The sequence below is a fragment of the Strix uralensis genome, chromosome 17, assembly GCF_047716275.1.
Source record: "Strix uralensis isolate ZFMK-TIS-50842 chromosome 17, bStrUra1, whole genome shotgun sequence".
Classification (NCBI taxonomy): Eukaryota; Metazoa; Chordata; class Aves; order Strigiformes; family Strigidae; genus Strix; species Strix uralensis.
Window position 1 is genome coordinate 15,287,839 of NC_133988.1, and position 26,952 is coordinate 15,314,790.

The 26,952-nt window shown below is 39.2% G+C and overlaps 1 protein-coding gene across 11 annotated transcripts in view; it reads right to left on the bottom strand.

Annotated features, from left to right (window-relative positions):
• CLIP1 (CAP-Gly domain containing linker protein 1) overlaps positions 1-26,952 on the bottom strand; it is a 72,966-nt gene that overhangs the window by 6,108 nt on the left and 39,906 nt on the right. For 3 of the 11 annotated variants that reach the window (XM_074886938.1, XM_074886939.1, XM_074886940.1), the window contains 13 exons: positions 26,524-26,628; positions 24,053-24,997; positions 22,623-22,739; positions 21,553-21,610; positions 21,228-21,311; positions 20,035-20,191; positions 19,214-19,379; positions 18,905-19,120; positions 15,551-17,836; positions 14,194-14,331; positions 12,233-12,339; positions 9,010-9,130; positions 3,797-3,849 (listed from right to left, as the gene is read on the bottom strand). In XM_074886938.1, the coding sequence (XP_074743039.1) occupies positions 3,797-3,849; positions 9,010-9,130; positions 12,233-12,339; positions 14,194-14,331; positions 15,551-17,836; positions 18,905-19,120; positions 19,214-19,379; positions 20,035-20,191; positions 21,228-21,311; positions 21,553-21,610; positions 22,623-22,739; positions 24,053-24,997; positions 26,524-26,628 (4,553 nt within the window). The remainder of the gene's footprint in view (positions 1-3,796; positions 3,850-9,009; positions 9,131-12,232; positions 12,340-14,193; positions 14,332-15,550; positions 17,837-18,904; positions 19,121-19,213; positions 19,380-20,034; positions 20,192-21,227; positions 21,312-21,552; positions 21,611-22,622; positions 22,740-24,052; positions 24,998-26,523; positions 26,629-26,952) is intronic. The other 8 variants (XM_074886942.1, XM_074886941.1, XM_074886946.1 and 5 more) reach the window with 5 other exon arrangements.

The window sequence follows — 26,952 nt, forward strand, 5'->3', positions numbered from 1 at the left end:
ATTTAGCAGGTCTCCTCGCCAGCCCTGATTCAGCAAAGCCCTCAAAGCATGACAGCACTCTCTGCGTTCTTCAGCAGGGTCACACACGTGCTCCAGCCTAACCCATGTTGTTTTTAAATGCTTTGCTGAATTGGATCAAAAGCGCAGGGCGGTGGTGTGGGAAAGAAATGTGCCACCAATGCTCGGGATGCTGCTGACAGAGCGCAGCTGCCCTCTCCAATCCACAGAGCTGCAAATCCAGCCTTTACTGGAAAGTACATCTGGAAGTTGCTGCTCACAAGCTCTGCTGTACCTGAGACACACCCGGGCTTCCCTTTGCTATACACGCAGCTGTACAAGGGCAGATGGAAACCCCGGTGACTCATCTCACGTTCGAGAGCTTGTTATTTAGCTGATGTTTCCACTTTTTGGTCAGATCTTTATCTTAGAGATCAAGACCAAACACATGCTTTTGTACAAACATGGTTAACTTGCCATTTAGTGGGCTTGGTTTCAACCACCACAAGCATTTAGGGGGTTGAAAAAGGCAAACGGTTTGTGAGCATATAAATACATATTTACAAATTCAATATAGGAGTTAAGAATGCTGTAACACAAGGGGAGAGAAACAAGGGAAGAAAAGAGAAGAGAAAACAAGAGGGGGAAAAAGGTCCCTGTAATGTAGCATTGTTTTTTTCTTTCACAGGGCAGTCTCTCTGGGAAAGATGCTTTACAGCACCAGTTGGAGGCCCTCTAAAATGTTGAAACTGGAAAACTTACAAATATAGTAGGTATATCTCACTACTTATACGTAAGCGTGGATCGCAGTTCACTTCCAGCATCAGCTGAGTCTACCCCACTGATGCTCTCAGCTTCTGCATCGTTCGTAGTATGATTCATACGAGGGAGAGTAAATGTAAGGAGCATATGTTGAATGTGAAATAACTACGTACTGATAACTTGCAAGAAAAATCTTGTGGAAACTATTTATTTATCAGGAGAAAAAAAAAAAAGGAAATTGATCTGGTGAACTTAAACTTTTCCCCTGCCAATTCAAGTCCAAAATACCTGCTTGCCAGCAGGGATTAAAAAAACCCCAACAATAAAAATTACTTTGTCATTTCACAAGCCATTTTAAAATTTCACTTTCTTGAGGAGGTTAAACCACATTTTGAACAGTGTGTGTAAGTCATGGGAGAGAGAGGTTTTTGTTTTGTTTTAACATAAAAAAAATAAAAATCACCCAGATTCTTCCCTTACTACAAAAATAAGAAATTCTAAGAATGAAGCAAATACCTTAAAGTGTTACTGGGCAAGCTTTAAAAATGCAAGATAACAAGAACCACATGTTAGAAACATGGAGTAGAAATGGAAAATACTGTAAGGAAGAACTAAATTTGCACCAAGGGGCTTTTCTGTTTTGGTAAAAAATATAAACTTTTTTTAAATATATATATATATATATATAGCTGAGTATTTTACAAAACAAAAGCAAGACACCAAGGGACAAAGGCAGCCAAAATATGTACAACAACTTTACTTAAAAAAAAAAAAAATTATTTATTGTAACGTGGATAGACTTTCTTGAGTCTTACCATTAAAGACACACAGATATAGCAAAGGAAGCAAGGGTAGGAAAGGGAAGAGAGAGGAATGAAATGAGTATCGATAAATAGCGCAAGCTCAAAGACAGTAAGACAGTTAGCAACCCACAATGAACCTAATGAGCTGAAGTAACATAGAACCCCCTTAGATTCATAAATATCTAACTCCTGTCTCTCCTAGCAGGACTATTTCATAGAGGGAGCTGCTAAAATAGAGGAAGAGAATTCCTGTGGGCGGAAGGCAGGTGAGAAGACTACTGCTAGGGATTTGACCTAATTGAAACAAAAAGATGTCTCTTCTTCACTATCTCAAATTCTTAAGACAAAAGGAGGAAATCATCGCTCATCTCATCACCAACTTCAGTGGAATTTGGGAATTCAGAGAGACTCTTTTTCATTTAATTAGCTCTTCGTTCAGCCTGACTTTCTTTGTTAGCAAACAATGCCCTATGCTGGTGTATTCTGACCCCTCATGGCCTGCAGTCTGCTTCAGCCAGGCTGACTGTTTCTGAGACTTGTTTTGTATTGGAGTTTATTCAGCACTGTTGAGGAATGTCGTTAAGCCACTCACAGACTCGGGCATCTCAGTGTAACCGACTGAAGGTAAAGTAATGTTAACATTCACTTTAATGATTTCATAATCATCTAGATTATTTTAGGCAGCTCACACAGAGTAAAAACAGGAGAAGGAAAATCTCAGCCACACACCTTTTTTTTTTTTTTTTGTAACTTACTAAAGAATCTGTTTTTTAAAATGTATATGAAATAGAACTGCCAGAAAGTATTGAATGAATCTTGGGTCCTCACTCCCTCCTTCCTTCCCTTGAGTAACTTTCAGGTGTTACACTATTTAAAATACATGTTTTAAACCATGTTAAATAAACAGGCTATAAAGCTGTCAGCAGCACTAACATCCTCCTTTCCCTTCCCTTCCTCCACATCAAATATGCTGGAGATGATCCTCAGTTGGTGTAAACATACTGATTATGGTGGATGTCAAATGGTCTTTACACCAGCTAAACATTTGTCTCACCTTAAAAAAAAAAAAACATCTCTACCTTAAAAAAAAAATCCTTCATCTTAAAAAAATAACTTCCAGTTATTTTTCTATTTTGCTATTCTACGCAGCTAAAGGCCGAGTGATGCAGTTCATGAGGCTGGTTGAAGCTGGAGGCTCAGCTGCTCACTTGCCGCTGTCTAACAACTGCTCAGACTCTGACACCCTGAGGAAGCTGGAGCTGGCGCAAACCCCGGCGGCCTTTCGAAGGCCGTGGGATACAGCAGGGCATGACCCACCTCCCAGACAACAGGCTTCTAGGGAATAAACAAGGGAGCAGCGTGTAATACCGAGTAGCTAAGGATGTGCATAAATACCGAAGTGCCACTCGCTGTTCTTCGTGGCGACCATTATAAATTCAGGAAATTTAACAGGGGTTTGTTTGTTTTTCCTGGAACACACTTGGTGTCATGGAGAGCTGCATCTGTTTCTAAGGATTTATATAACTACTTTTGAAAAGCCCACATTGTCCTAAAGACATCATGGCACTTAGCCAATTAACTTTCCACACCCGTACTGCAGAAAGACAGTAAATTTTGTAACTTGGGACCATTTATTGAACAGCACAGTTTACACATGGATGCCCCAGTCACCCAGGACAAATCTCCTGGTATTGAAAAACAGTGCTGAATGAACTGCAATAATTACTGCCACAATGAACTCAAAATCCCAGAATTATGAGAACAAGCCATTCAACGCTGCGTAACTTCCGCTTTTCTTTCTTTCTTTTTTTCCTTTTAATAACAACAATCCTTAGCATCACTGTATTTTTCCGTTACTCCTTAAGAACTGGAGGGGTCAGACCTGTAGGCATGCATTTTTCTCAGACTGAGGGACAATCCGATATTCCAGAGCAGACTAAAACCAAACACTGAACTGGTTACTGAAAATGAAAAGAACTGCTACAATGCAAGAGGTGCACGACTAAAGAGGAAATGGTAAAGACCACTGCTTACATTAATACAGTTACACTTCCTTCTCACTTTTAATAAAGAAAATGTGGACGATACCATCTACAATCCAACGTGTGTAACAACCTCAGTGCTTTTAACTATGATACAACAGAAAAGAACTGCTTTCTTAGCAGAGTTCTTATGTTTTCTGAAGTTTTCTGTACGGCTGTATAGGTAAACACACATCAGAAAAAACAACTTACCTCTTTTTCATTTCTAATAACTGGTTATTGAGAACTGATCTCTCCTCTTCCAGCTAAAACACAAGAAGAGTACAGTTAATACACTAAGGATTGTTTCCTTAGCATAATATATCAGAGCATCATTATCTTCATAAAATGAACATGGGAGAGGCTGCAGAGCCTAAAAATCCTCAAAGTAATCTATTTTCTATTAGGACACCACACGCACACAAACACAAATTGTTCAGTGACCAAGATCATCAGCTAGTGAGGGGCTATTACTGTGTTACACCCTATTTTCACATCCTGGGCACACGAGAGAGGTGTGAGGCCACCACTGCCTTGTGCCCTATTTCCAGACCCCACGCACACCAAGGAGGACCGTGAGGCTTTGGTGCGCCTGGCTATTTAGCCCAGGAGTGGTGAATTACTGGATTTGCTGTTGTTCTGACCTGGATAATTGTACTACTGATCCGTATTTGTTACTGTACCGTTATTTCGAGATAAATTATTGATCCCTAAAGCTGTTAGTCTGGTGTTTGTTACCGTATCCTGAACCCCTAAGTCGGCAGTGGCACCCTAATCCCTTACAACTTCAGCTGAAAATATTGTTGCTGCAGGTTCTCGTGGTCCAAACTGACAGGTCCACATGGGTTTTAGAAAAGCAAAACAAACCAAACACCATAATTTGTATAACAACAAAACTGTAAAGTCACTCCACAAACACTGGGGTAACTGAACTGCTGGTAAGGTTATGAAATTAACTATTTTTCAGGCCAGTTATTTCTTTTTCACCATCTCCTCCTTTCTTCTCACTCAGTGGCCCAAGTCAGCAATTACTGCCCTGCAGAACTGGTTACAGGAGCAACTACCTGCACCTTGACTTGAACACAACGTCCCCTTAGATTTCTCAAGCTTTCAGGGTTCACCCACAAGGTCAGCAAGACCTACATTTGTAACGGAAACCTCAGAGCCCTGGGAACAGCAGCAAATACTCTTTTACTGACTAAATACTTCTAGCACTTTGCAGACATTCAGGTTTGGCACAGACAGGCACAGAAAGCGTTAAGCAAGTTCCAATGAGAAGGAAGGTTGTCTGTCAGCCTCCAATTCTCAGCTAAATGCAGCTCACCTAGATAACATGTCTCCTCTGTATTTTCTGACAACTTACCTTCTCCTTTCACATACTGCAGTGCTGTTAAGCCTTTCAGATTTAAGATTAATTGGTGTCATTTTGCTGGGGCTTAATCAGACAGCTTTATTGATATGAAAAATAGATACTAGAAGGGTGTAGAGAGACTTACAATAAGAAGTCTTAAAGCAAATCTTAAGTGTCTCTCTCAAGGAAAGTGACCACTGCTATGGGGGTATGGCCAAATATTTCCTGCAGGCAAATCAGACCCAGGAATTTCAGCAGCAGCACAAAGTACACCCCCTGTTTCCAAGAATTTTTGTCTGCTTCCTACACAGAGACAGCCTGTATGAACTCCTTACATCTGTACAGACTGATGACATAAAAAAGAGAAGGAAAAAAGAATATGAAAATTCTGAGAAGTGTTTCACTTGTAAATCCCAATGAGCTGCACGTTACTCAGCCGCCTCTCCAGAACCCCCTCTGACAACTGTTTTATGTGGCCCCTCTCCCCCCTCAGACTCACGTTGCAATCTCCTGTCCATCACACTTTTCCAGCTGTTTTTTTGGACTACTTTTCCTCTACCAGCACTAGCATTTCTTTAGTCACACTGTGCAGCATTAACCTGGCCACATTCTACAAACAAATCACTTTGTCTGTGAGCTTAATCTTCTGGTGTTTATGCTCTTGACTGCCACTTGCAATCGGAACAACCTCACACTGACCTGATTCACCCTTTGCTGCCCAGAGGCCATGTCCACAGAGCTCCATGACGCCCTCCTCCCCCGCCCCAAACACACCTCAGCTATTTACCAGTTTCTTTTAGGAAAAGACTGTGGTGCCTGTTTAACTCGGAAAACCCTTCAATATTTGCGGAATGCTCCAAGATTGTGAGCATAAGCCCTGTATCTCCCCTCCCTTTCAGCTTCCTGCTTGGCTGTAGAGAGGTGAGTGATTTTTGTACAGACCAAGACAGAAGTGAATTTAAGAGAAAGAAAAGTAACGGACAAGATGACAGGGGAGTTGTGCAGCTTCTAAACCCCTGTTGCAGCTGCATGGGTCACGGATCAAGCCTTGAGCAGTTTCTGCCTGTAGAAGGGGAGAAATGACACCCCTTCTCTCAACATTTCTCCTGCAATCCACTCATTCTCTCATTACCCTCAGAGCAGACTTCTCACATATCTTCAATAAAAGATGGACCAGCTGAGCTAATAGATGTTTTGACACTTTTTCCAATGAAGTTAAAATGCCTGGACAGGTGTGAGGCTCCCAAAATACCACAACAAATAAGCCAGAAAAGTACCCCGAGCTCAGTATCTATCTGACTGGGAATCTTTAGCTAATTACAAACAACTAATTATTTATGGATCGATATAGAAAAGCACCCCTCAGCATCTTTAGTACAAGACACTTTAACCTTTAGATATCAGGTTAAATCATTCATGAAACAGTATTCATTAATTTTGCAAAGTGTGCCACATGCAGCCACAGATTCACTAACCCAATTGACTTGCTAGAATTTATATAGTTACCATAGCAACTGCTCAAAATACTTAAAACATATGCTTGCTACCTTTCCTACTGCATTTTAACAGGCACATGCACAGAACCTCACACAGACCGAAGCTCTGCTACATTCTGTGCTCTCCTCCCTGCTGTCCAATTTTTCAGTATCCCCTGCACAAAATGCAGCTCCATGAGCAATCCTGTCCCCTGTTAAACCTCTTCATTGCCACCACAGACACTTGTTCTCTAAAATCTAATTGAGCAATTCTTCACAGTAACATTTTCTCCACTCCCCCCAGACAGCCTGAACCAAGGAAGCCCAGAGCATGCTGCACCCTGGTGCCCAAACACAACGTGCATTCACCCCAAGTAGAACTGGGGGGGATCCCTGAGACTGTGCGAGAATCCTCAATGCTGGCTGGTTTTCTTGCCATTTCATTAAGAGGACCCAGCAGCATCAAAGGTAGAGCAAGGGGACTGTAAGTTTAGGTTGGGTAAGATCTAAAGAAAAAATAAAAAAAAGGAAAGAAGTCCTACTCTTCAGGGTCATGGCAGGTTTCTATCAGACTGAAAAGGATGGTTAGTACTTTACAGGCTCCAGATGAGACAGGGAATGCTTTTTAGGAGCAACCCTGAAATACGACCGATCTGGGCAGATGGACCACACGTTTCACCACTCAGAGCTGAACTAAGCTGAGAAGAGCTGCACTCATTAGTTACATGATGCTCAGCAGGAAACCCGCATTTTTAAATGACACCATTTTGCCTTTGTTCCTTTGGCCACAACAGAGCTCCCTGGAATACCAGATGCCTCTTCCATTTTTTCAGGAGGCCATGCAGTTCACTAGACCTAAAGACACCATAGCCCAAATACTATGTTTAGAAAATGCAGCAGATGGCATTCCCACGTTTCCAAGATTCAGGTTACATCTTCCTCGCAGAAGAGGACGTAACGCAACACGAACGGCTGAAGAAGGCAAACAGAGTGTTTCTCCAAGCTTCAGCAGATCTTCCAGATCTTTGATCTTGGAGCCATCTACTCCCGGGCAGAAAAGGCCACGTTGCAAGTGAACTGAGAATACTCCAGTTTGCAAGAGACTGACTAATCCCCGTGCTTCACCGACTGCGCTCTATCCTGGCCACGACATCCCCAGACAGCAGGACTCCGTCGCAAGGTCACCTGGAAACAACGGCGGCCACAGAGGGAGATCGCCCTGACCGCTGCCAGCCTACGCCTGGGGGGCCGAAGGGTCCCCTCCCTCGGGGACTTGCTGTGTATCAGCTCCAGCTACATACAACAGGCAGAAAGATATAGACCAATGCTGCCGAATCCTTTTCAAGTTACAACTCTTTCTGAAAATAACAGGTTGCCTCAAAGATTCTGAAATAATTTAAGAAAACATGTGGGAGTGGGGAGCAGAGCTCCCACTGGCTGTTTAGGATGACAGCGTTCTCTTACCACACCACTACTCAGATGCAGCATGAGTCAGTGGTGGAGCCCACACGTCTGGGACTCTTGTTAATCATCTCCAAAGGCTCTTCAGGATGAAGCAGCTCGTGCATTACTCCTGTCAGCAGACAGAAGGGTTTAAAAACTGGCCTGATCTGCAGTCACCCATTCTCAGTATTTCAAAATAGAACCGTTTGGGGAAAAGCCAGCCTCTTGGCTTCAAAAATATTAGTCTTTGTTGCAGGTTGGCGAGATCTGTCTCACTGTCACCGGGAAGAAGCATACCCCTCTTCTGCACAAGTGCCATCTCAGCAAGGCAACATATAAACCCATGTCTCCTATGTGCTTGCTTTTGGACAAGATATTCCTAAAATGTCTTTGTGGTGTGGCTATCACGGGAACTGCTCCACAAGAACTAAGCCCTCCATATTTAATGGCTGTAAATCTAATTTCTCTTTTGGCAAGTACTAGTGGTATAAGCTGTGTAACTCAGCCCATACTTTAAGATTCCAACAACATGTTAAAATGTAATAGTAAAAAATAAAAAAAATAAAATTTAAGAGAGTTGTCTTCTCCTCTATAAACTACCACCAGAAAAACATCTTGCATCGATTCTACCCCTCTACTGGCTGCAGCACTGTTCATGTACATGCACAGTATGAAGTTGAAGCAAGCTTACACGTGCATAGCGCTTTTCAGAGACAGAGTCCAACCAAGTAGTTTTAAATAGTATTCGGAAATACATCCTAAATACCCTTTTTTTTTAGTGGGAAGGGAGAGCAGGAAAAAGGAGGAGAATTAAATAGCTAGATTTCCTTAGTACTGGGTAGATGGAGATTTCCACAGTTGTATAACAAAATTACTCCTGACAGAAATAGCAAGTGTCTGTTAATACATTTGGCTAAAGCATATTTAATTTATGCTTATTCTCAGGCCTCCTAAGTATCCTTCACAGGTTACGTAACCTTCTGTCAGCCTGCAGTTCTAACCTCCCAATGCAGGTGGCTTCCAAATTTATTTTAAAACATTCTCAGAACAACTCATCTTTCAAGCACAAACATGCAGTGCAACGTCACCCAGGCATCAGCGGAAACATCACGCACAGCACTTGCACCAGAGATCAGGAAACGTTCCAGCCACTCTACCTTCTGATGACTTGTGACTTCGTCCCTGCTCCTGCCCAGCTCCTCGGCAAGTTTCACGTTCTCCTCTTGCAAAGCTGCAAGCTGCTGGGACTTCTGAGCTGCTGCCAGCTTGAGCGCTTCGCTGCGAGGACAGAGAGTGCATCGTTACCATAGGAACGAGAGAGGCAAGAAAAAACTGTGGGAGAGATTCAGCTTCACAGCTTGGAAAAATACATCTAGGTCACGTGTCTAATGGGATCTATAATAAAGGTGACAATCTATACCTCAGGTGCACAGGGGTAGGTGTAGCCCTGAAAAGCAGTAGCAGCACAAAACTCCTTTTCCTTTACATGTATCAGATACTCAGGGAAATGGAAGGTAAGTCCAGCCTGCGAGTTCTGCATGCTTTCAACCGTTAGCAAATGCTTGGCTTCAGAAATATAGGGTAGGCTTTGGCAAGAGTGTTGGCAAGGTTTATAGCCTAGACTTTCTCAGAAGTGAACTCTGTAGCCAGAGGTAAAACACGAGAAAAAAAAAAAGGGGCAAGAAAAAAAGAAAAAGAAGAAAAATCTTACAGTTCCTCTTATTTAAATACTCCCTACAAGGTCTGACACCCAAACATACAAGAATGTGTAAGATTGCAGGAGGCAAAACAGGAAAGTATTTAATCTATTCCATTATTTTAACAGATACAAAACTGAAAAGGAGACAAAATAAAAGCTGAAGAAAAACATGGATTTGCAGGTTTCATTAGCCTACATCGCCACTAATAAATGTGGTTTCCTTAAAGTAAGTTTATTTTCAACAAATTTTTGAAAAAAAAAATACTTTGCATGCCTGCCTGTAACACAAACGACTAACACAAGTTTTTGTAAGATTTGACAATATCTTTCAAAAAATAAAAGCTAAGCTTCAGTTCACTAAACAGTAATTTTTATAACTGTTTGTTTTCATAAAAAGGTATCTCAGTACTCCTATGTGCCAATATTACACAGAGTTAAACCCTGACTGGAATATTAAAAATACTTTTATGACTGTGGGAGGTAGAAGAACCCGTAAGTCAGAAACTTATTCAAGCACTTCAAAATACAAGGACTCTGTGGTCTATTATTGGGCACATTTAAACAAAAGGAAGCCTGATTTACTTTTTGAATTCAGCATGTAATATGACTAAGATTTTCCAGCCATTGCTTCTATCTGGTCTCACCTCGACCAATTTCCACTCCGATCCACCTAGCCTGGATTAAACAGGCCAGCTCCCACCCCTGAACGTCGATTCAAATTATCTTGCTACAAAGCTACTTGCCAATGCAGGAACATACCTATTTTTAACCACAATTGTTTGCTGAACTGCAGCACTAACCAGTTCTCCTCTTTTTGCTTTCGGCATTAAAACGTAGAGTCAGGGCATTGTAAAAAAAAGCACAAAAAACACCGGGGTCAATTTGTGTGAGATGCTCCCCTGTGTTTGGTGCCAAGACTGATAGCTGCGAGTGCCTTACAGTGTGCAGTACTAAATGAATACACAACATCCAGCCAGTATTTCTGCTTCTCTTCACTGCAGTTTTGCACAAGAAGGCTCTTTTACAGAGGACACCAGTGTCACTGTAACATCCCCCCACCTCCAACAGGCGCTGCTCTGGAGGCAGCGGCGTGTCCCTACCTACAGTCGCTGCTCTTGTGAGCAAAAATCTTCCCTCCACTCTCTATTGCAAAGCCCAGGGCACTGCCTTCACCAACTGACCTCTCAAAGGTGCACTCTCCACCCACATCACTGCTGGTCAAGAAATGCCTATTATCAAGCTATTTCTTTACTCTAATTAAAACAAGGGAGCACACAAAATAATTATGACAACAAAGATCAATTAAAAAACAACTAGACAAGCTTCCACTTATGCACAACGTCTCCTACCACTGATGATTAGAGACCACATTCAGCAATAGTCCATGACTAGGATTAACTTTAAGAAAAAAAAAAAAAATTGAAAAAACCCCACAAAGCGATCAGGATCATGAGAACACCTTTCAGTGCTGATGATATTCAAGGAAATACCTTCTGTAAATAACTTCTGCTTGACAAATTACAGTCTAATATATTTTGTCTTTCCACGAACCCAGAGTCTGCTGGCCCCTTGCTGTTCCAGCATTGGAGCAACTAGTCTGGCAATAATGATTTTGCTTAGGCATTTCCCACGAGCACTAAAGCAGGTAGGAATTGCACATGGAACAAAATCCTGCCTTCCTCAAAGGTGGGTGTGGTCTATACAAGCCTGCAGGTTTTTAGAAGCAAGCAGCAAAATCTGTCAGTCATACAGAAACTTGGTATTAATTCTGTGTGCTGATTTCCTTGTTCCCTGTCTTAACCTCAGAGCAGTGGTTAAGAACTGTCACAAAATGACTTATGGAGAGAACAATAATAATAATTAGTCAAAGCTGCTTTTAGCTCTCAGTCTAGATTCCAGCTTTCACTCCATGAGTCAAGAAATTCTTCTTGGAGTGCAGGTGGGAACAGATTTGTGATTCAATGCATTACATCTCTGAAAGCTGGGGGACATGCAGTTACTGCAGGGGAGCAATAACTAGGAATTTTATTCACAGTGGCACACCAAAAGCTTTGATACAATGAGATTTCACAGGGCAAATTACCTTATATCAGCTGCTTTGCAGTTAATTTGTTGTGTACAATGTTACACATGGTTAGTGTAGTACCTAAGAGGTAGCTTCGCAAATGAAGCATCTCACATGTCAGGCAATTAACTCTGGTTTTACATACTACATATGGCATTTGGATTGTGACAGTTAGAAAATAAATGCACAGTGGGTCAATGGGAATAAACTGGATAAAGCAACCAATGAAAAATAAAAGTAGAACCAGATTTTCTGTAAACAAAGCCACTTAAAACTACTTAACACTCCAAGTGTATTTGTAATTCAATCCAAACAGAATTTCTTTTATTATAAAGCTTTTAAAATAACCTAGTGCCCTCAGGTGGCAGAACACTAAACTTCCTCCAAAAAACAAATTATTTCAAACAATGCCTGGAGGGAAGGATTTGCTTCAATATCCTTCAGCAATTCAGGAGCAACGTTCTGATTTCAAGTCAAACTCATATTTAATTTTGACCTAATATCTGCTTTATAAGTGAGGATATTGGAGAGATACTGAAAGACAATTTTTTAAAAGATGAAAGGTAAATGTAACTACAAAGTAATGGTTTAACAGATTTAACATTGAAATACTTACAATTCTTTTCTAAGTTCTTCCACTTTCTTGTTCTCCAGATCTAGCAGCTCTTTTGATTTATTAAGTTCCTCTTCATTTTTCAGGTTGTTTTGTTTAAGCATGTCCAACTTAAAGAGGAAAAACACCTCATTACACTAATGCAACTATACAGTTCTTAGGTGTAGCACTCGGAAAAGATATTCAGCAAAATGGGGGCCTGAGCTGAGCTGTTCCACTTCGTCATCTTTAGTCCTTAAATTAAGTCAGTCTGTCTGTACTGAGAAGCATGTGTAACAAAAAATGTTATGAGACCTTCTGCAGCCAAGTCGAGCAGCACAAAGAATCCCAAGCCCATTGAAGAGCAGCTTACAGTAATCCGATGTATATACCCTGATATAAAAGGTAAAGCTCCAAAGCATCTCCATTTTAAATGCTATATATGACTCAAAGCACATTTTTAAAAAAAATTCAATGCTCGTTGCTAAAATTAGCTGCTCCCTTGATCTTTATTCCTCTAAAATAACTGGTAACAAGTTCTGTGCTTTACCATACCTTAATTTCTGAGAAACAGTAGGCTGAATGTTGTGCTTGCAACCATAAGCAATGAATTCCTCTCAGAAATCTCGTTGCATGGGACAAATTGCTGTGTATCTATTTACTGAGTTCGCATCTACCACGTAAACACCACAGGCTCGCGAACCTTATTTGTTCACATTCAGCAATACATTGTGTTACGTAAGAGGTAATCTACAGCCATTCTCATGGCATTACAGGACCCCGCAGATTTATTTATTTTTTAATCCAGAAAGTGAATCCCTGCCATTACTAACGTCACTGCTTTTAATTCTCCAGTCCTCAGATCTTGTTGGAAATCATTACTGTTTCAGCACAAGCTGTGGCATTTAGGTTAGCCCAGCTGTTCACTACCCGTTACTATGGGAGCTGCAGAAGATGAAAGAGCCATCAAAAAGAGGCCACAGGGTGCTCAAGATCTGCAGAAAAGATGCCAGTTCAGTGTTAGACCAGACACTCTAGGGCAAAAGAGTGTGAAAGATATTAGTGAAGACATTCTTCCCTTCTCTGAACCCTGAAGTATCACAAAGCGGTGGGAGGACACAGGCTGAAGTACAGGTCCCTAGAGGAACTGCTCTATGTGTTGGACTGCGGAGTTCTTTGGGACCATTGTATAGTGCATAGCTCAGTAGAATTTGTACCTTGTCAAACCACAATTCTGATTAACAGAAAAGTGGAAAAAAGAAGCAATTATAACATTACACACATCAAGATCACAAAGAAGATGTACAGCAAAAGGAGTGCATTATAGGTGACAACTGGAGCGGTAATTTTTGTGGATTAGGAGCACTGATACTCAGAGCTCTGAGCACTTCATCGGAGTGTGAAGTTGCACCCCACGCTTACAACCAGGGAACTGAAGCACACAGCGGTCACATCTAAGCAACGGATCCAAAGCTCTATAGCAAGACTGATTAAGCCTCAAGTCAAACCCATGTCTCTGGATTCTGTGATCTACAAAAGCTGCCGTAGCATCCAGAACTCCTATTACATAAGATATTTTGTTGCTGCACCAAGATTCAAGGGACACGACTTTATATACTGTACAGTATTTGAAACCACATGCAAAATACAAAAGCACATAGCTCACAGAACCACAGAATTGTCTAGGTTGGAAAAGACCTTGAAGATCCTCCAGTCCAACCATCAACCCAACATTAACAGTTCCCAACTACACCACATCCCTCAGCGCTAAGTCGACCCTAATAGCTCAGACGGCTATACAAAGCACCTAGATTTTCCATCAATATGCACTCATCTAGTAAGTTTTCACAAGCCAGTCAGGACTGAGTACTGTGCTGGGAAAATGACAGAATCCACTCTTGCCTCATCTAATTCTCTGTAATTCAACAGCTGTTCCTTACAAACTAGGCAAAACTTTTCATATAAAAGCATTTAAATGCGATTACTTCATTCTGTAGCTTCTCGTTTGTCTGTCTAGAGTTCTCCAAAGAGGCCAAAGTTTCAATCTTTTCTTTGTGAATGGCATCCTTCTCTTTGGTCACCTTCTCCACAGTCTGGAAAACATCTTCTGCCATTTTGGCAGCCTATATGTAAAGGGGGGTGAGGGAAAAAGGAGTATTACCAAAGGGACCTCTGAAAGCAAAAGATAAACCACGATACTTTATGCATAGCTCCATGGTTGGCCAACTGCTTTCCAATTAAATAAGGACTTCAACTGGGAATTTAATTGCATTTTGAAGCTGCATAAAGTATAATAATAAATGGACATGAGAAGATTCAATTCCATGCAGAAATAGATCATAACCCCATGCTTGTGTCACCACCGAGGAAACCCATTTTTTCTTTTTAATTCCTGGATTTCTAATTACCACCACTGTGATTGCTCTTAGACTTCTAATCACTTTAGACAGTAGTAGTTCAATAGATATTCACTTCCAACAGCCTGCTCTATTTTCAGAAAATGTGGAATTACAAAAAGTTGTTAATAATTTGAAAAATAATTAAAAATCAAATAGGTGATAAAGCCTATTATTGCATTATTTCATTGTTGTTCATTATGCCCTCATAAAAGGAAATACTTCACAAGAATATTAAAACACCTAGGAAGGCATACCAGGTCATCTTGATTCCAATTTGTATTCAAAATGATTTTATGGGCTTCAAGCCACATGAACTGAAATCCAAAATACTTTACAAAATTTGTTGGTGGTGAATACAAAACACTTCTGTGAATAAAAAGAACACCAGAATTGTCAGCATCTTTAATGGACTGAAAGTCCTCTAATGTAAATTTGAATGGTTGTCTTACACTGCTCTTTATCCAATTGCATTTACCAGAGCAGTATGTTGTTTTATATATTTTTTGAGTAACTCAAATTTGTAGTTTGTTGTAATTTAACATAAAAATCACATCAAGATCTAATCTAAAACCTCACCTATTACTAGTCTAGCTTTTAAGCTGCAGAGTACTTCAACAGAAGGAGCTGCTCAATTTCTCCTACCAGATTCAGGAAACAAAACTTCCTTTTATTCACAGCTTACGTTGTTTTCTTGCAACATTCAGCGACAACATAGGCTTTTATATTTAGAAATATTTTTTTAAAAATATTGAAGTGTCTTTCAGACTCACAGTTACAACTCGAAAAAAATCCCGAAGTAATATATTGAGAGAGACCATAATTCCAGCCTGTTTACACCGAGATGAAGTGCTGATTGTGCAATGAAGTGCAGAGAGAAAACCACCGGGTTAGTGCTCAGTATTAGTATAACCGTACTTGATTGTTTAACTACGTGTTTCAATACCTCAAGTTTTTGTGCTACTGTTTGGGCCTGGAGAGTCTCAATTTCTCTTAGTTTCAAAGCCAGATTGTTCATCTCCTCCTGTAGCGTCTGATTTTTGCCCTGAGAGACCAGCAATTTGCCTGAGAGGTCACTATTAGTTTGTTCTAAAAGTGCTACTGCCTTGCACAGTTTATAATAATCCTTGGAGAATTTTTCCTTCTCTTTCAGTATTTCTTCCTTAACGATGACCAGACTCTTCTGTTCAGCAATCAGGCTGTCATTTTCCTGAAGTAACTTTACTCTCTCTTCCTCCGTCACCTCATGCCTCTGTCGAAGATCATCTAGCGTCTCGGAGACACGGCTGTGTAAGTCCTGGAGCTCTGCTTTTGATTTAGACAAGGAAGCAAAGTCACTCTTCAGTTGTTCGACACTGGAAGCAAGCTGATCTCTCTCTGCACAGAGGGTTTCTTTTTCTTTAATTATTTCTACCAGTTTAGTTTCAGATCTTTCTTTCTCCTGAACTAAAAGTTCTTTCTCAGTCAGAAATTCTTTATTTTTCTCTCTCAGCTCTTCTATCTCCTTCTCTAAGAAGCTGATGTTGCTTTGAAGTTCCATCCGTTCCAACAAAAATGATTCCTTGTCCAGTTTTCGAGCTTCCTTTTCTATGGTTAGGTTTTCTTTCATAACCGCAACCTCTCCATTTAATTGCTGACACTTATCTTGCAATTCAGTCCTCTCTCTAGTCAGCATCTCCCTATCAGAGGAACACATCTTGAATGAAGATGACAGGACCTGCTCGGCATGTGATACAGCAGCCAGTTCATTTTCTAATGTTCTTTTGGCCTCCTGGGCCTCTTCCAGAAGATCTGAAAGGTCACATTTACAGGCTATTAGCTCTTGATTTTCTAGAGTCTTCTTACTTAGTTCTTCCTTGAGGGCTTCAATGGAATCTTGGAGCATGGTGTTCTCTTGGGCCAGAGCTCTCTTGGCTGAGACATCCAGTTCATGTTCTCTCTTCATATCAGAAATTGCATTTGTAGAAGACTTGTTTTCATCAAGAAGCTCTAAGTATTTGTTCTCCAATTCATTCTTCTCCTGCAGAAGAGCTTCATTGTGCTTTTCAAATTGCAACGACTTACGAAAAACAGATTCCTTTTCTAAGTTCAGTTCATTTATTTTCTCAGTAAAAACTGTCTCAGCAAGTACAGCATCTACTGTGGCCTTTGCAAGCTTTTCAGTAATTGCCTTATTTTCATTTAAAAGTTCCTCCCTTTCAGCCAAAAGCCTTCGTTCTGATGAAGCAAAAGCCTCTTTCTCTTGAAGTAACTGAATACACTCAGAATTGGATCTCTCTCTTGAGGCTTTAATTTCCTCAAGAAGACAAGAGAGACTAGCAAGGGAATCCTTCAACTCTGTATTGTCTTTCATCACTTTTTTAACTTCTTTATGTTCAGTCTCTAGTTCTGTTTGCATCTCTTCCGTTCTCACCTTTAACGCTTGGTTTTCACTAACCGTATTGTCTAAACTCACACGCAGTTCTTCTATGCTTTTAAGGAGCATCTCCTTCTCAGACTGCAGACTCTGACTTGTCTGCAATAGACTGTTCATTTCATTTTTTAAGTCTATATGTGTATTTTTAAGATCCGAGTGTTTACCTAGGGCTGAATCTCTCTCTGCAGTCAGAATTGACACCTCTTGCAGTAGCTCCCTTTGATCTCTGGTCAGGGCCTCACAAGCATTTTCCAGCTTCTGAATAACATAATCTTTATCTTTAACAACTGCATCTTTCTCTTCCAAAAGTTTCTTCTGACAATTCTCCAGTTCTTCCCATTCCTTGATATGTTTCTGACATACCACATCCATGGCATCTTTGCTGGCCTGAAGTTCTTTCAACTTTTGGAGCAAGGTTGACTCTGAAGACCGGAGAGCATCATTTTCCTGAGTTACCTTCAGAAGGTTTGCCTGTGCTGCCTCTATTTCAGAGAGTAATTTGCTTTTCTCAGAAATTAGTGCTACCTTTTCTGTGTTTTCCTGCTGGCTTCTGGCCTCAGCTTCTTCCTTCTGCTTTAGGATTTCTTTATTTTCTGAATTAAGTTCTTCATTTATTGTCAAAAGTTCTTCTTGGTCTTGCTGCATGAACGAAATCTTTGATTCCAATTCTAGAAGTTTTGATAACAAGGAACCTCTCTCTAATTTTAAAGTATTCCCCTCCTGTGCCAAAGTCTCTTTTTCTGATATCAAACCCCTCATCTTGTCTGACATTAGTTCAATTTCTTTTCTGGCTGATGCTAACACAGAGCTTAAGGACTAAAGAAATAAAGTCAGGGAGAAGGGAAAACAAAAATGAAGTCAAGCAGACAAATGAGGAATGTGGTTTAAGGGCAAACAGAGCTATTGTAACTTAAGTTTTTTAAAAGTGTATACACTGACACACAGTCCCTGTGTGAACTCAACTACTGACAGCCACCCCTGGCATTTCATTACAAAACACCCACCATCCACAAGAAAACTTTTCAGTGGTTAAATAATAATTAAAAAAAACCCAAAACATCATAGTTTGAAGGTTTCTCCATACAAGAATTCATCTTGTTTTTAAAACTACTCTCAACAAACTTTCTGAATGTAAATTACTCAGAAAGAAGAGCCACAGAATGATTTCATAATAATCTAAGTGAATTAAAATGCAGGGAGTTATATTAGATACTGACTTCCAATTCTCAAATTCATCTTTTATAGATAATCCTCCTCATGATTGTCAAAAATATATTGTCATAACCTGTTTAATTCAAAACACCACATCAGTGGTGTATTTAAAGTTAACTTGTGTGCCAATTTATACACTAAATATTTTGCTAAAGCATAAAACAAAGATTATAGCAAATAACTGAAGGATGAAAGCAAGCAGTAATGTCAAAGAAACAGGAAAAAACTAAAGTCAAGCTATATACTAAATAGTTGCACATAATATGGGATCATACTACAGAAAATAATTTGTGTTACATACCTGAAATTTTGTAAGTGTAAAAAATATTTTTAATTAAAATATGTTCACAACATATTTTAAAAATCATGCATTTAAAAAACAGAGAATAACATTTGGCTCCAACCAATTGTGCTGAGCCAGGTATCAATGAACATAAAATGCTAACATCAAAGGACTGTGTATCATGGATTCTTGTGTAATCTAGAGAAGACAACCAGTTAGCCATGTATGCTTCTCTTCCCTAACCAATATTAATCTACCCTGGAAAAGCTGAAAAAAGAAACATTGAAAAAATTTACTATGAAATGGTGAAGCCAGGCAGAAAATAGCGATTCACTGAAACAGAAAGATTTAAACTTTAAATTATTTGCAGAGTAACAAAGCATACATACTCTGGCCTGTTCCGCTTGCTTTTTCAGCTCCTCAGCCTGTGTTTCTAACTCATTGTTTTTCCTTTGTGCAATTTTCAGTGCCTCTTCTGCATCCAGCAAGTTCTGCTTGAACCCTTTGACATCTGCATCATGTTTAGTGATCATCTCAGAAGTTTCTTTTTCATACTTTGCCTGAAGATCCTTATACTGATTTTGGCTAGTCTCGACTTGCTTTTTCTGATCGAAGATAAAACAATTGGTACACAGTTAAAGAAGCAGTGGTACAATATTCTGCACGTAGTTAGCTAGTGCTTTTAAAGTTCTTCTTACCATGTCCATTAATTGATCCTGCAAATTTTTCAGTTCTGCTTGATGAATCTTGAGAGTTTCTTGCTGACTCTGCTCAGCTTTCTGTGTTGTTTGCTCCACATTTTCCTGAAGCTGAACAGCCTTTTCATTTGCCTTTGTAAGCTCAAGTTGTATTTGCTCCAACTGCCTAGAAAGACCAAATAAAAGAACATTACTTTTTGCTGACTGCACGACAAGCACAGAGATGAAAGACTCTAAATTATGCTGAAGTTCTATACACTGTCCAAGCATTTAGAAAGAGATTTAATTATTTAACATACAGAGAATGTTCTGCTAAATTAAATATACACAACTGAGATTGAGTGCTTGCTTGTGTGCAGAGCGACACAGCTGTCAGTTACTTTGCCCCCAGTCTGGGGTTTCGTAAAGGTAAAGAACAACTATTCTACATACAATTTTTATTTGAAAACAAACACATTTTCTCTTGCTAGACAAAAATGTGACCCAAGTCTTTTATATATCCAAGTAAGCCAAGATTATCAGGTAATCAAATAATTATGAAACAAATCACAAAACAGTCTAGATTATGAAAAAGGTCATTTACTCTGAGCAATGAGAAGCATGTTACATAAGGGTTTTAGAATTATAAATATTAGATGCTCTTCAAATCACTTTCGAGGAGACTGTTTTGATTAATTCAGTTTGATAGAATAAGTTCACTTGTCATATCAATGTGACACTCAGGAGCATCTTGTTCAGATATTTACAGAAAGATAAAATGAGAAGCTGCGAGTGCAGGACTAACGAATTCATGTGAAAATGTTCTGACAACAACAGAATACCTTTCTTTTAACCGGAGCTCATCATTCATTTTCGTAAGCTGGGCAGAGCTGTCTCCTGAAGACTTCATGATCTCTGCAATATCATTTTCAAGTTTGGCTTTAGCTTCAATCAGTTGCTGTTCTCTCTCTTCTCGCTCCTTTAATTTCTTCTCCATCACTGAGCAAGACAAAGGTTGTTAGTCTAGTAAATTTAAGAGAAAGGGTATGCACAGACTAGCTAGGAGATAGTAAAGAACTATAAACAGAGCAATGTTGATGCTACGGACCTTGCAAATTACCCTTTTAGAATAAAAAATTATGATTGTTTGAATTTTGAACTGTTAACTGTAGCAAAAGGTTAAGAACTCTTCAGAAATAGTAGAAAAGCAACTAGTCGAGAAATCTTTCAGGTGATTCACGTAACTTCAGGCCACGAGAAGTGATTACGAGTTGTACCCATATCAGAGGGTAACCACGCAACATAATAGGAGAGGTATGCACATCTTATAGGCGAGACAACTCACCAGCTATTTAGTAGAGCAGTGGAAGACAAACAACGCAAACAACATGAAGCTACAGTGAAAAAATTACTCAGTCCAAGGCAGGCACTGCCACCGAGGGCAAGGGCAGCCCTTGGGATGACTTCTACAGTCCCAACAATGCCTTGAAAGTCTTGATTACACAGTACATAATAATTCTCAATTTCTTTCTACATTGGTTTTAAATCGAGATGTACAACTAGAAAGATACAGCAAGACTCCCTCCTATGAGATAGGAAGAAGGAGATGACCAGACTAGCATACAGTCTTTTTGATGTCCTTGAGAAAAAAACACTGCTTATGGACAAAGCTTCTGTGAATTAACTATCTTATTGTTGTAATTCTTCAGGCTGGTCCCCAAGCCTTTGTCTGGTATGTGACCACCACCACAGCACAATTTTGTGACAACATCAAACAAGAACTGAACTATTGATTTGGAATACACTCAGCCAGGAAGTCTTCTGCCTTACTGCACTATTTCCTTTACATTATCATCACCTTGCTGGGTCACTACACACAGTGCCACAAAAGCTGTTTTCTGCCTAGAAAAAAGGCTTTCTTTTGAAGGCATTTGTGCAAGCATTAGCTACTATGACATTGCGAGCTGAGCGAGAGGCATACGAAAGCACAAAGCTGATACATTTTTCAAAATATTCCCTTTTATTACTTCCTTACCAGTCAAACTAGACTTCAGCTGTTCCAGTTCTGAAGACATGAGTGCAAACTGCTCTTCTTTTTGGTTTAGTTTTTTTATCGTTTCTATGCAAGTAAAATTTTGAAAACAAAGTTAGTAACTACTTAGATGCAGACAATTCCACCTACTTGCAAGGTATATTACTCTTAAGAAAAGAGGCTGCAAGTAATCCTGTCCTTGCCATAGCTGCTGAAACTGCTGTGCTGCCAGGTGTCAATTTGAAAAAAAAAAACCCACCACCTTTATTTTGCAGCATTTATCTTCTGCAGCTTTCTAGTTCTTTGTTTAGTTTAGAAGCAGACATACCTTGCATAGTTTGTTGAACATTTTCTGCTTCATCAGCTGCACTAGTAAACTTTTCTTTCTGCAAAATGGACAAAAACCTAAGGTAAGATTTGGTCATAGCAGTATAATTCAACCACTGAATTTATGTTAGTTACCTCTCAAGTACAAAATAGAACAGTCTTCACTCCTATCATAAATAGATCTTAAGTTTTTGAATTACAGTTTAGCATAGATATATTCAGCAACATAAAGCAAGATTTTCCCTTGCCTTGGTTGCAAGCAAGTCCCTAAACTTTCAGAATAACTTCTCCATCAACTAGCACAGCAACAGAACTGCAGCCACGAGTCCAGTGTAGGAGATGTGATTTCTGGGCTTCTCAACGCAAGAAGCTATCCATGCTGCTCACAGGCTGCAAGTGGACATGTGCAACCTTGTGATCAATCTCAAAACTAGTGTTTCCCAGATTTACCAGCAGGAAGAGATGCTGGACTGTGAAGAAAAGGGAGGATCCTGAGGAAGATAAGAAGGGAGACTCTTCCACCAACTTCAAATATTTACTATGGCCATGGAAAGATTTTATGACAGGGACAGTGAAACCTAAAAGCATGTCTTTTTGTTACTAACTCTGTGGAGTTTCTCAGGAGAATCCCACCCAACTACAGAATACTTGCAAACTTAATTAAATTTGCAAAATGAGAAGTCAGGTGAAAAATGTCTTCCAAAACCATTTGCAAGACATGCGTATAGTGAACATTAATTTGTACAACAGGTATAATAAAGGGCCATGTGTTCCTTAATGAGTAGTCTAAATTTAAGCTACATGCTGCTTTTGATTTGGTGTAATATTTTTATCTGAAATCCATAAACAGATGAGTTCTATTTAGACAAAACACCTGATAACACAGAACTCAGGTGAAATGCTCCTTTCGTTCTGAGATGGATCCTGTTAGTCACAAACCCTTGGCTTCATAAGTAAAATAGCTTTGCAAAAACTTTGCTCAGTCAGAGATGATCCTCAGATTTCCATTACGCTCTCACCATGAAAACCAAAATCCAAAGGATAAAGTCAAAATTTTTGGGTATTACTCACCAAAACTTGAAGTTCCTTTTCCAAAGAATCTTTAACTTGATTTACTGCACTCAAGTTTTTCTCAAGGTCAAGAAGCTTTTGCTCTTTGCCCTGCAGTTCTTTGGCCAGATTACTAGCCTAACAGAGATGATGAAATGGAGTAAAATAAAATTAAACATGAATGAAAAAATAAGAAATTAAAACTTGAATCTGAAAGAAATAACTGTAATATTAAAGTCACTGTAAGATGAAAAATAAAAAAAACAAGAAAAAAATGTGATGTATTAACTGAGCGAAGCTGATTTCCACTGATGACTACATCACAGGTCTAACTGCATCTTGGAATATATTTGAAATAATTAAAATTTAGTTTTCTTGGAATTAATGATGAAAACATCATTTAATGGCAGACATTTTTGAGTACATTCAAAATTTCCAAAGTAACAGCATCAGTTGAATTAGTAGTTTTGTTTCTTTATTGTTTTAACTTTTTCATCTGATAAATTTAGCATTTATGTTTCAACTGGCTATTCAGACCAATACACATACGGGGATGTAATTTTTCAAAAGGCTCTGTACCACACCCAGGGGTAGTGCAGATACCCAGGGTGACCTCAAAAATAGAGTCAAAGATCCGTTGAAATGTAGTATCTTGGAACCATCTGTGAAGGGTTTAGGAAAGCTGTGCAGTTACTTTCCCACTACTCTTACAGTTAGAGCTCTAGCTTGTCAGGTCATACATAGATTGGGGATGTGGGGGAACCCCTAAAATGAAAGACTGTCTTACCACCTTTATCCCTAGCTGCAGTGGTGGAACAACTTTCAAGTACTGAAATGCCATGCTATCAACTTTAAAGAGACATTTCATCCAAAACCAAGAAAAATCTTGGTAAGATGTATCATGCTGTAGTCTGTGCTTCAAAAATGCTGCGAAACAGTGCCTAACAACATCACTGCATACCCTTGTCTTCAAGAAAAGTTCCACCAAGATCCTTTTTGCTTTCTTTTGGTTTTAATAGCCTCTTCCATCATCTTGTTTGATGAGATGCAAGATAGCAAAGGTACAGGGGAAACATTTCCCCTCAAGTCACTTTTTATCTGAATACCTCTACCACTAAAGGTTAAGAACTGGTATATTAAGAGGATTCTTCTCCCAAATAAGCCAAACTAACTTTTTGATAACACAAAGCTTTCAGCAGAGGCATGCTGAAGCTTGCAGCAAGAAAACAGAGAGATTTTTTTTTTCTTTTGCTGAGTGGTGCAGACCAAGCGCTAGAAACCTGTTTAGAGACACGAAAGTTAACACCTTCTCTAAACCTCCTCAGATGGTACTATGATACGCATTCAACAGGACTTGTTTCTTCTGTGATGTATTCGCTATAGCAGATTAGAACAGTACAAATGTAAAACAAAAACAAAGTAAAAATAAAAGGATGGATGTTGATACAAACCTTGCTACTTCCATCAACCTTTTCAGTCTCTAAATTCTGAATTTGTTTCTCAGCTGCCTCAAGCTGCTCGCTAAGTTTCTGGATTTCCAATTTACCTTCAGAATTGGCTTTCTGAAGTGCAGCAAGGTCCAAAAGCTTTTCTTCAGCAGCTTTGATCTGTGGTGTAAGACTATCAATAACTTTGGTTTGTTCATTGTACTTGGCTTGCAGTACCTCTAGCTCCTTTACCTTTATTTCAGCTTCCTGTAATTTGTTTAAAGTGTCTTCCATTTCTACTAGATGCTGATCTTCCACACTTTCCAGTTTGGTCTTCAGGCTTTCCAGGTTTTGCTCTTTCTCCTCTGTGACTGCCAACAGTTTTGCTTTCAGTGATTCAATCTCTTTTAAATGATGAGATTTTTCATTTTCCTGCTTCAGTTTTAAATTTGACATTTCATTTTCATAGTCTAATTTAATCTTCTCAATCTGAGTCTTTAACTCCGCAAATTCTGCTGTCTGAGCCCCTACACCTTTGCTGAAAGAGACTTTTAGTTCTTCCATTGCTTGCTGATGGGAGGCAATTGCAGATTCCAGCTTTGACTTCCATAGCTCTATTACATCTGAGTTCTCCTTGTTGGCGTGATCAAGCTTAGTTTTCAAGGATTCATTTTCTTTTGCCATTCTCTCATTCGAAGCTGAAAGTGATTTGATTTCTTTCTGCAATGCTTCTTCACTAATTCCAAACTTCTCCTTCAGTGAATTCATCTCATTCTGATGTTCTTTGCTAACGGCAGCCATTTTTTCTTGCAAAGAACTTATTTCTTGTAACAATGAAAGAGAAGTGTCCACATCATCAATGTGCTTACTAGACTCTAATCTCCCTCGAAGCTCAGCTACTTCCTTCACCCGCAATGCTAGATCTCTTTCTAGTTCCATGATGCGAGATTTTTCTGATACCGTGGCCACCTATGATTAACAGCATTTTAAGAAAAGAAGAAAGAATTATAAAAGATATGTTTAATACAAAGACACTTAGGCCTCACTGAAAAGAAACCACTGAGTGTTGCAAACTAACATTATTAGTGTATTCTTACCAGCATTTTGGATTAGAATACCTTTGAGTTTCATTGTCAACTCCTATTTCTATGGAAATTCTAAAGAAACCTTAGAGTAAAAGCAAATGCTGCTTTTACATGGAAGGCTGTGAAACAAGACCAACTGTTGTTTCATTTATGTATAAATTATTGCTTTTAAAAAAAGAAAAATGTCCACATCTTTGTATTACATGCATATTACATTCTTTCTAAAGGTGAAACTTATTTAAATTCATTTTTCTGAAGTTATCTAGAAATAATGACTTGCTAAACAGCTTACAAACCACACTTATGTATATTATCAGAGTTTAACAAAATGGTTCTCGGAACCATTTTATAAGCAGATTGAAAAAGAAAGGAGAACCCTGAGGTCTTTATTTTTTGAAATAACTGCTTCCAAATTCATCTCATGCCAGCTATAAGACTGTCAGAGAAAAATATGAACACATTTGTAGCCTACAAATCCTTTGAAATTCCTTCTATATCCACTCCACTGTTCTCTCTGGAAAAGTGTCCTCACTTTATCTGAGCTTTTCTCTGGCTGTTGAAGCAGCTTGTGGTATGGGAAAGCACACGAAGCTACCACAATTATTTCCAATTAGGAACTTACTGTTTCAACCTCCTTACTATACCAACATCCTGGAAAAGATATTACTTACCTGCAATTGTTTTTTAAAAGTACTTATTATATAGTACATTCTTGGTTTTATAATATTCATCTATACCTCAACTTCAAGAAAAGCTGCACGTGTGAGCATGAATATATATATAAAAATATCTATCCTTAAAAATTGACATCTGCTGAACTTCCAACTTCGGACAATGTACGTCCAGGGATATTTTGACATGTAACAGTATTTTAATGCTACTGGGATATCCATGAAAAGTTTATGTCATGGGTGGAAAAAAAGAACTAAAAAGCCACTGCAAACTATGACTTAGCAAAGCAAGTAGTACAGCAACTATATAGGACCTCAGAAACCAATCCCCAAATACTAAGTTTGTGTTAAAAGCATTGGCACAGTTGATCATACTTTTTTGGGATTTATTGAACTTTGTTACTTCTAAAAATGAACCACTGAACATTCCTTTATGTCAATTCATGGTCCCACTTGCTACTTTTGTCTTGGATTCAAGTATTAATTTTGCCATTTTAAGACATCTTACCTGAACTCTCCTGAAGAAATGAGTATACATATACAGGCGTACACACACACACAACACTGAAGCTCAAAATTAATGCTTATTTTTAAAGTGTTCCAGCTATATCTATAGCAGGTACTGGTCACGGCAGGAGCAAGGATCTGTTTCAGCATGTGTTATACCCAGCAGACTGTGTCATCAGAAATCTTCCACAACACAAATCAGTCTTGTTATTTAAATAGTGAAAACCATTACCCTAGTGTCTTCTAACTCCCTCTGGAGTTTGTCAGCTTTGGTCTTTTCAAAGAGCAGGCTCTGTTCAAGCTCCTTAATGCGGGCATGCTCCAGTTTGGTCTGCGTCTGTTAGTAAAAAGGGAAAGGAAGAGAACACAACGGTGCCACCATCACATGCCAGCACAAGAGGAGGGAGCCACATGCAGGCCGTGCTGCCAGAATCTTCTACCAATGATGAGCAGAGAAGATGCAGTGGATAAAATGAACAGGGAAATGCTATGGATGAGAAAGATGGACTGAAAGTGTAAATGGACTGACGTGTAAAAAAAAAAAAAGTAAAAAAGAAAATCACAAACAAAGAAATATGAACAAAAAAGTTTCATGCAGCCAAGTAGAAGTTATTTATCAGTACATGAAGTTTTCAGCACAAATTAGAATAGTTATGTAAAA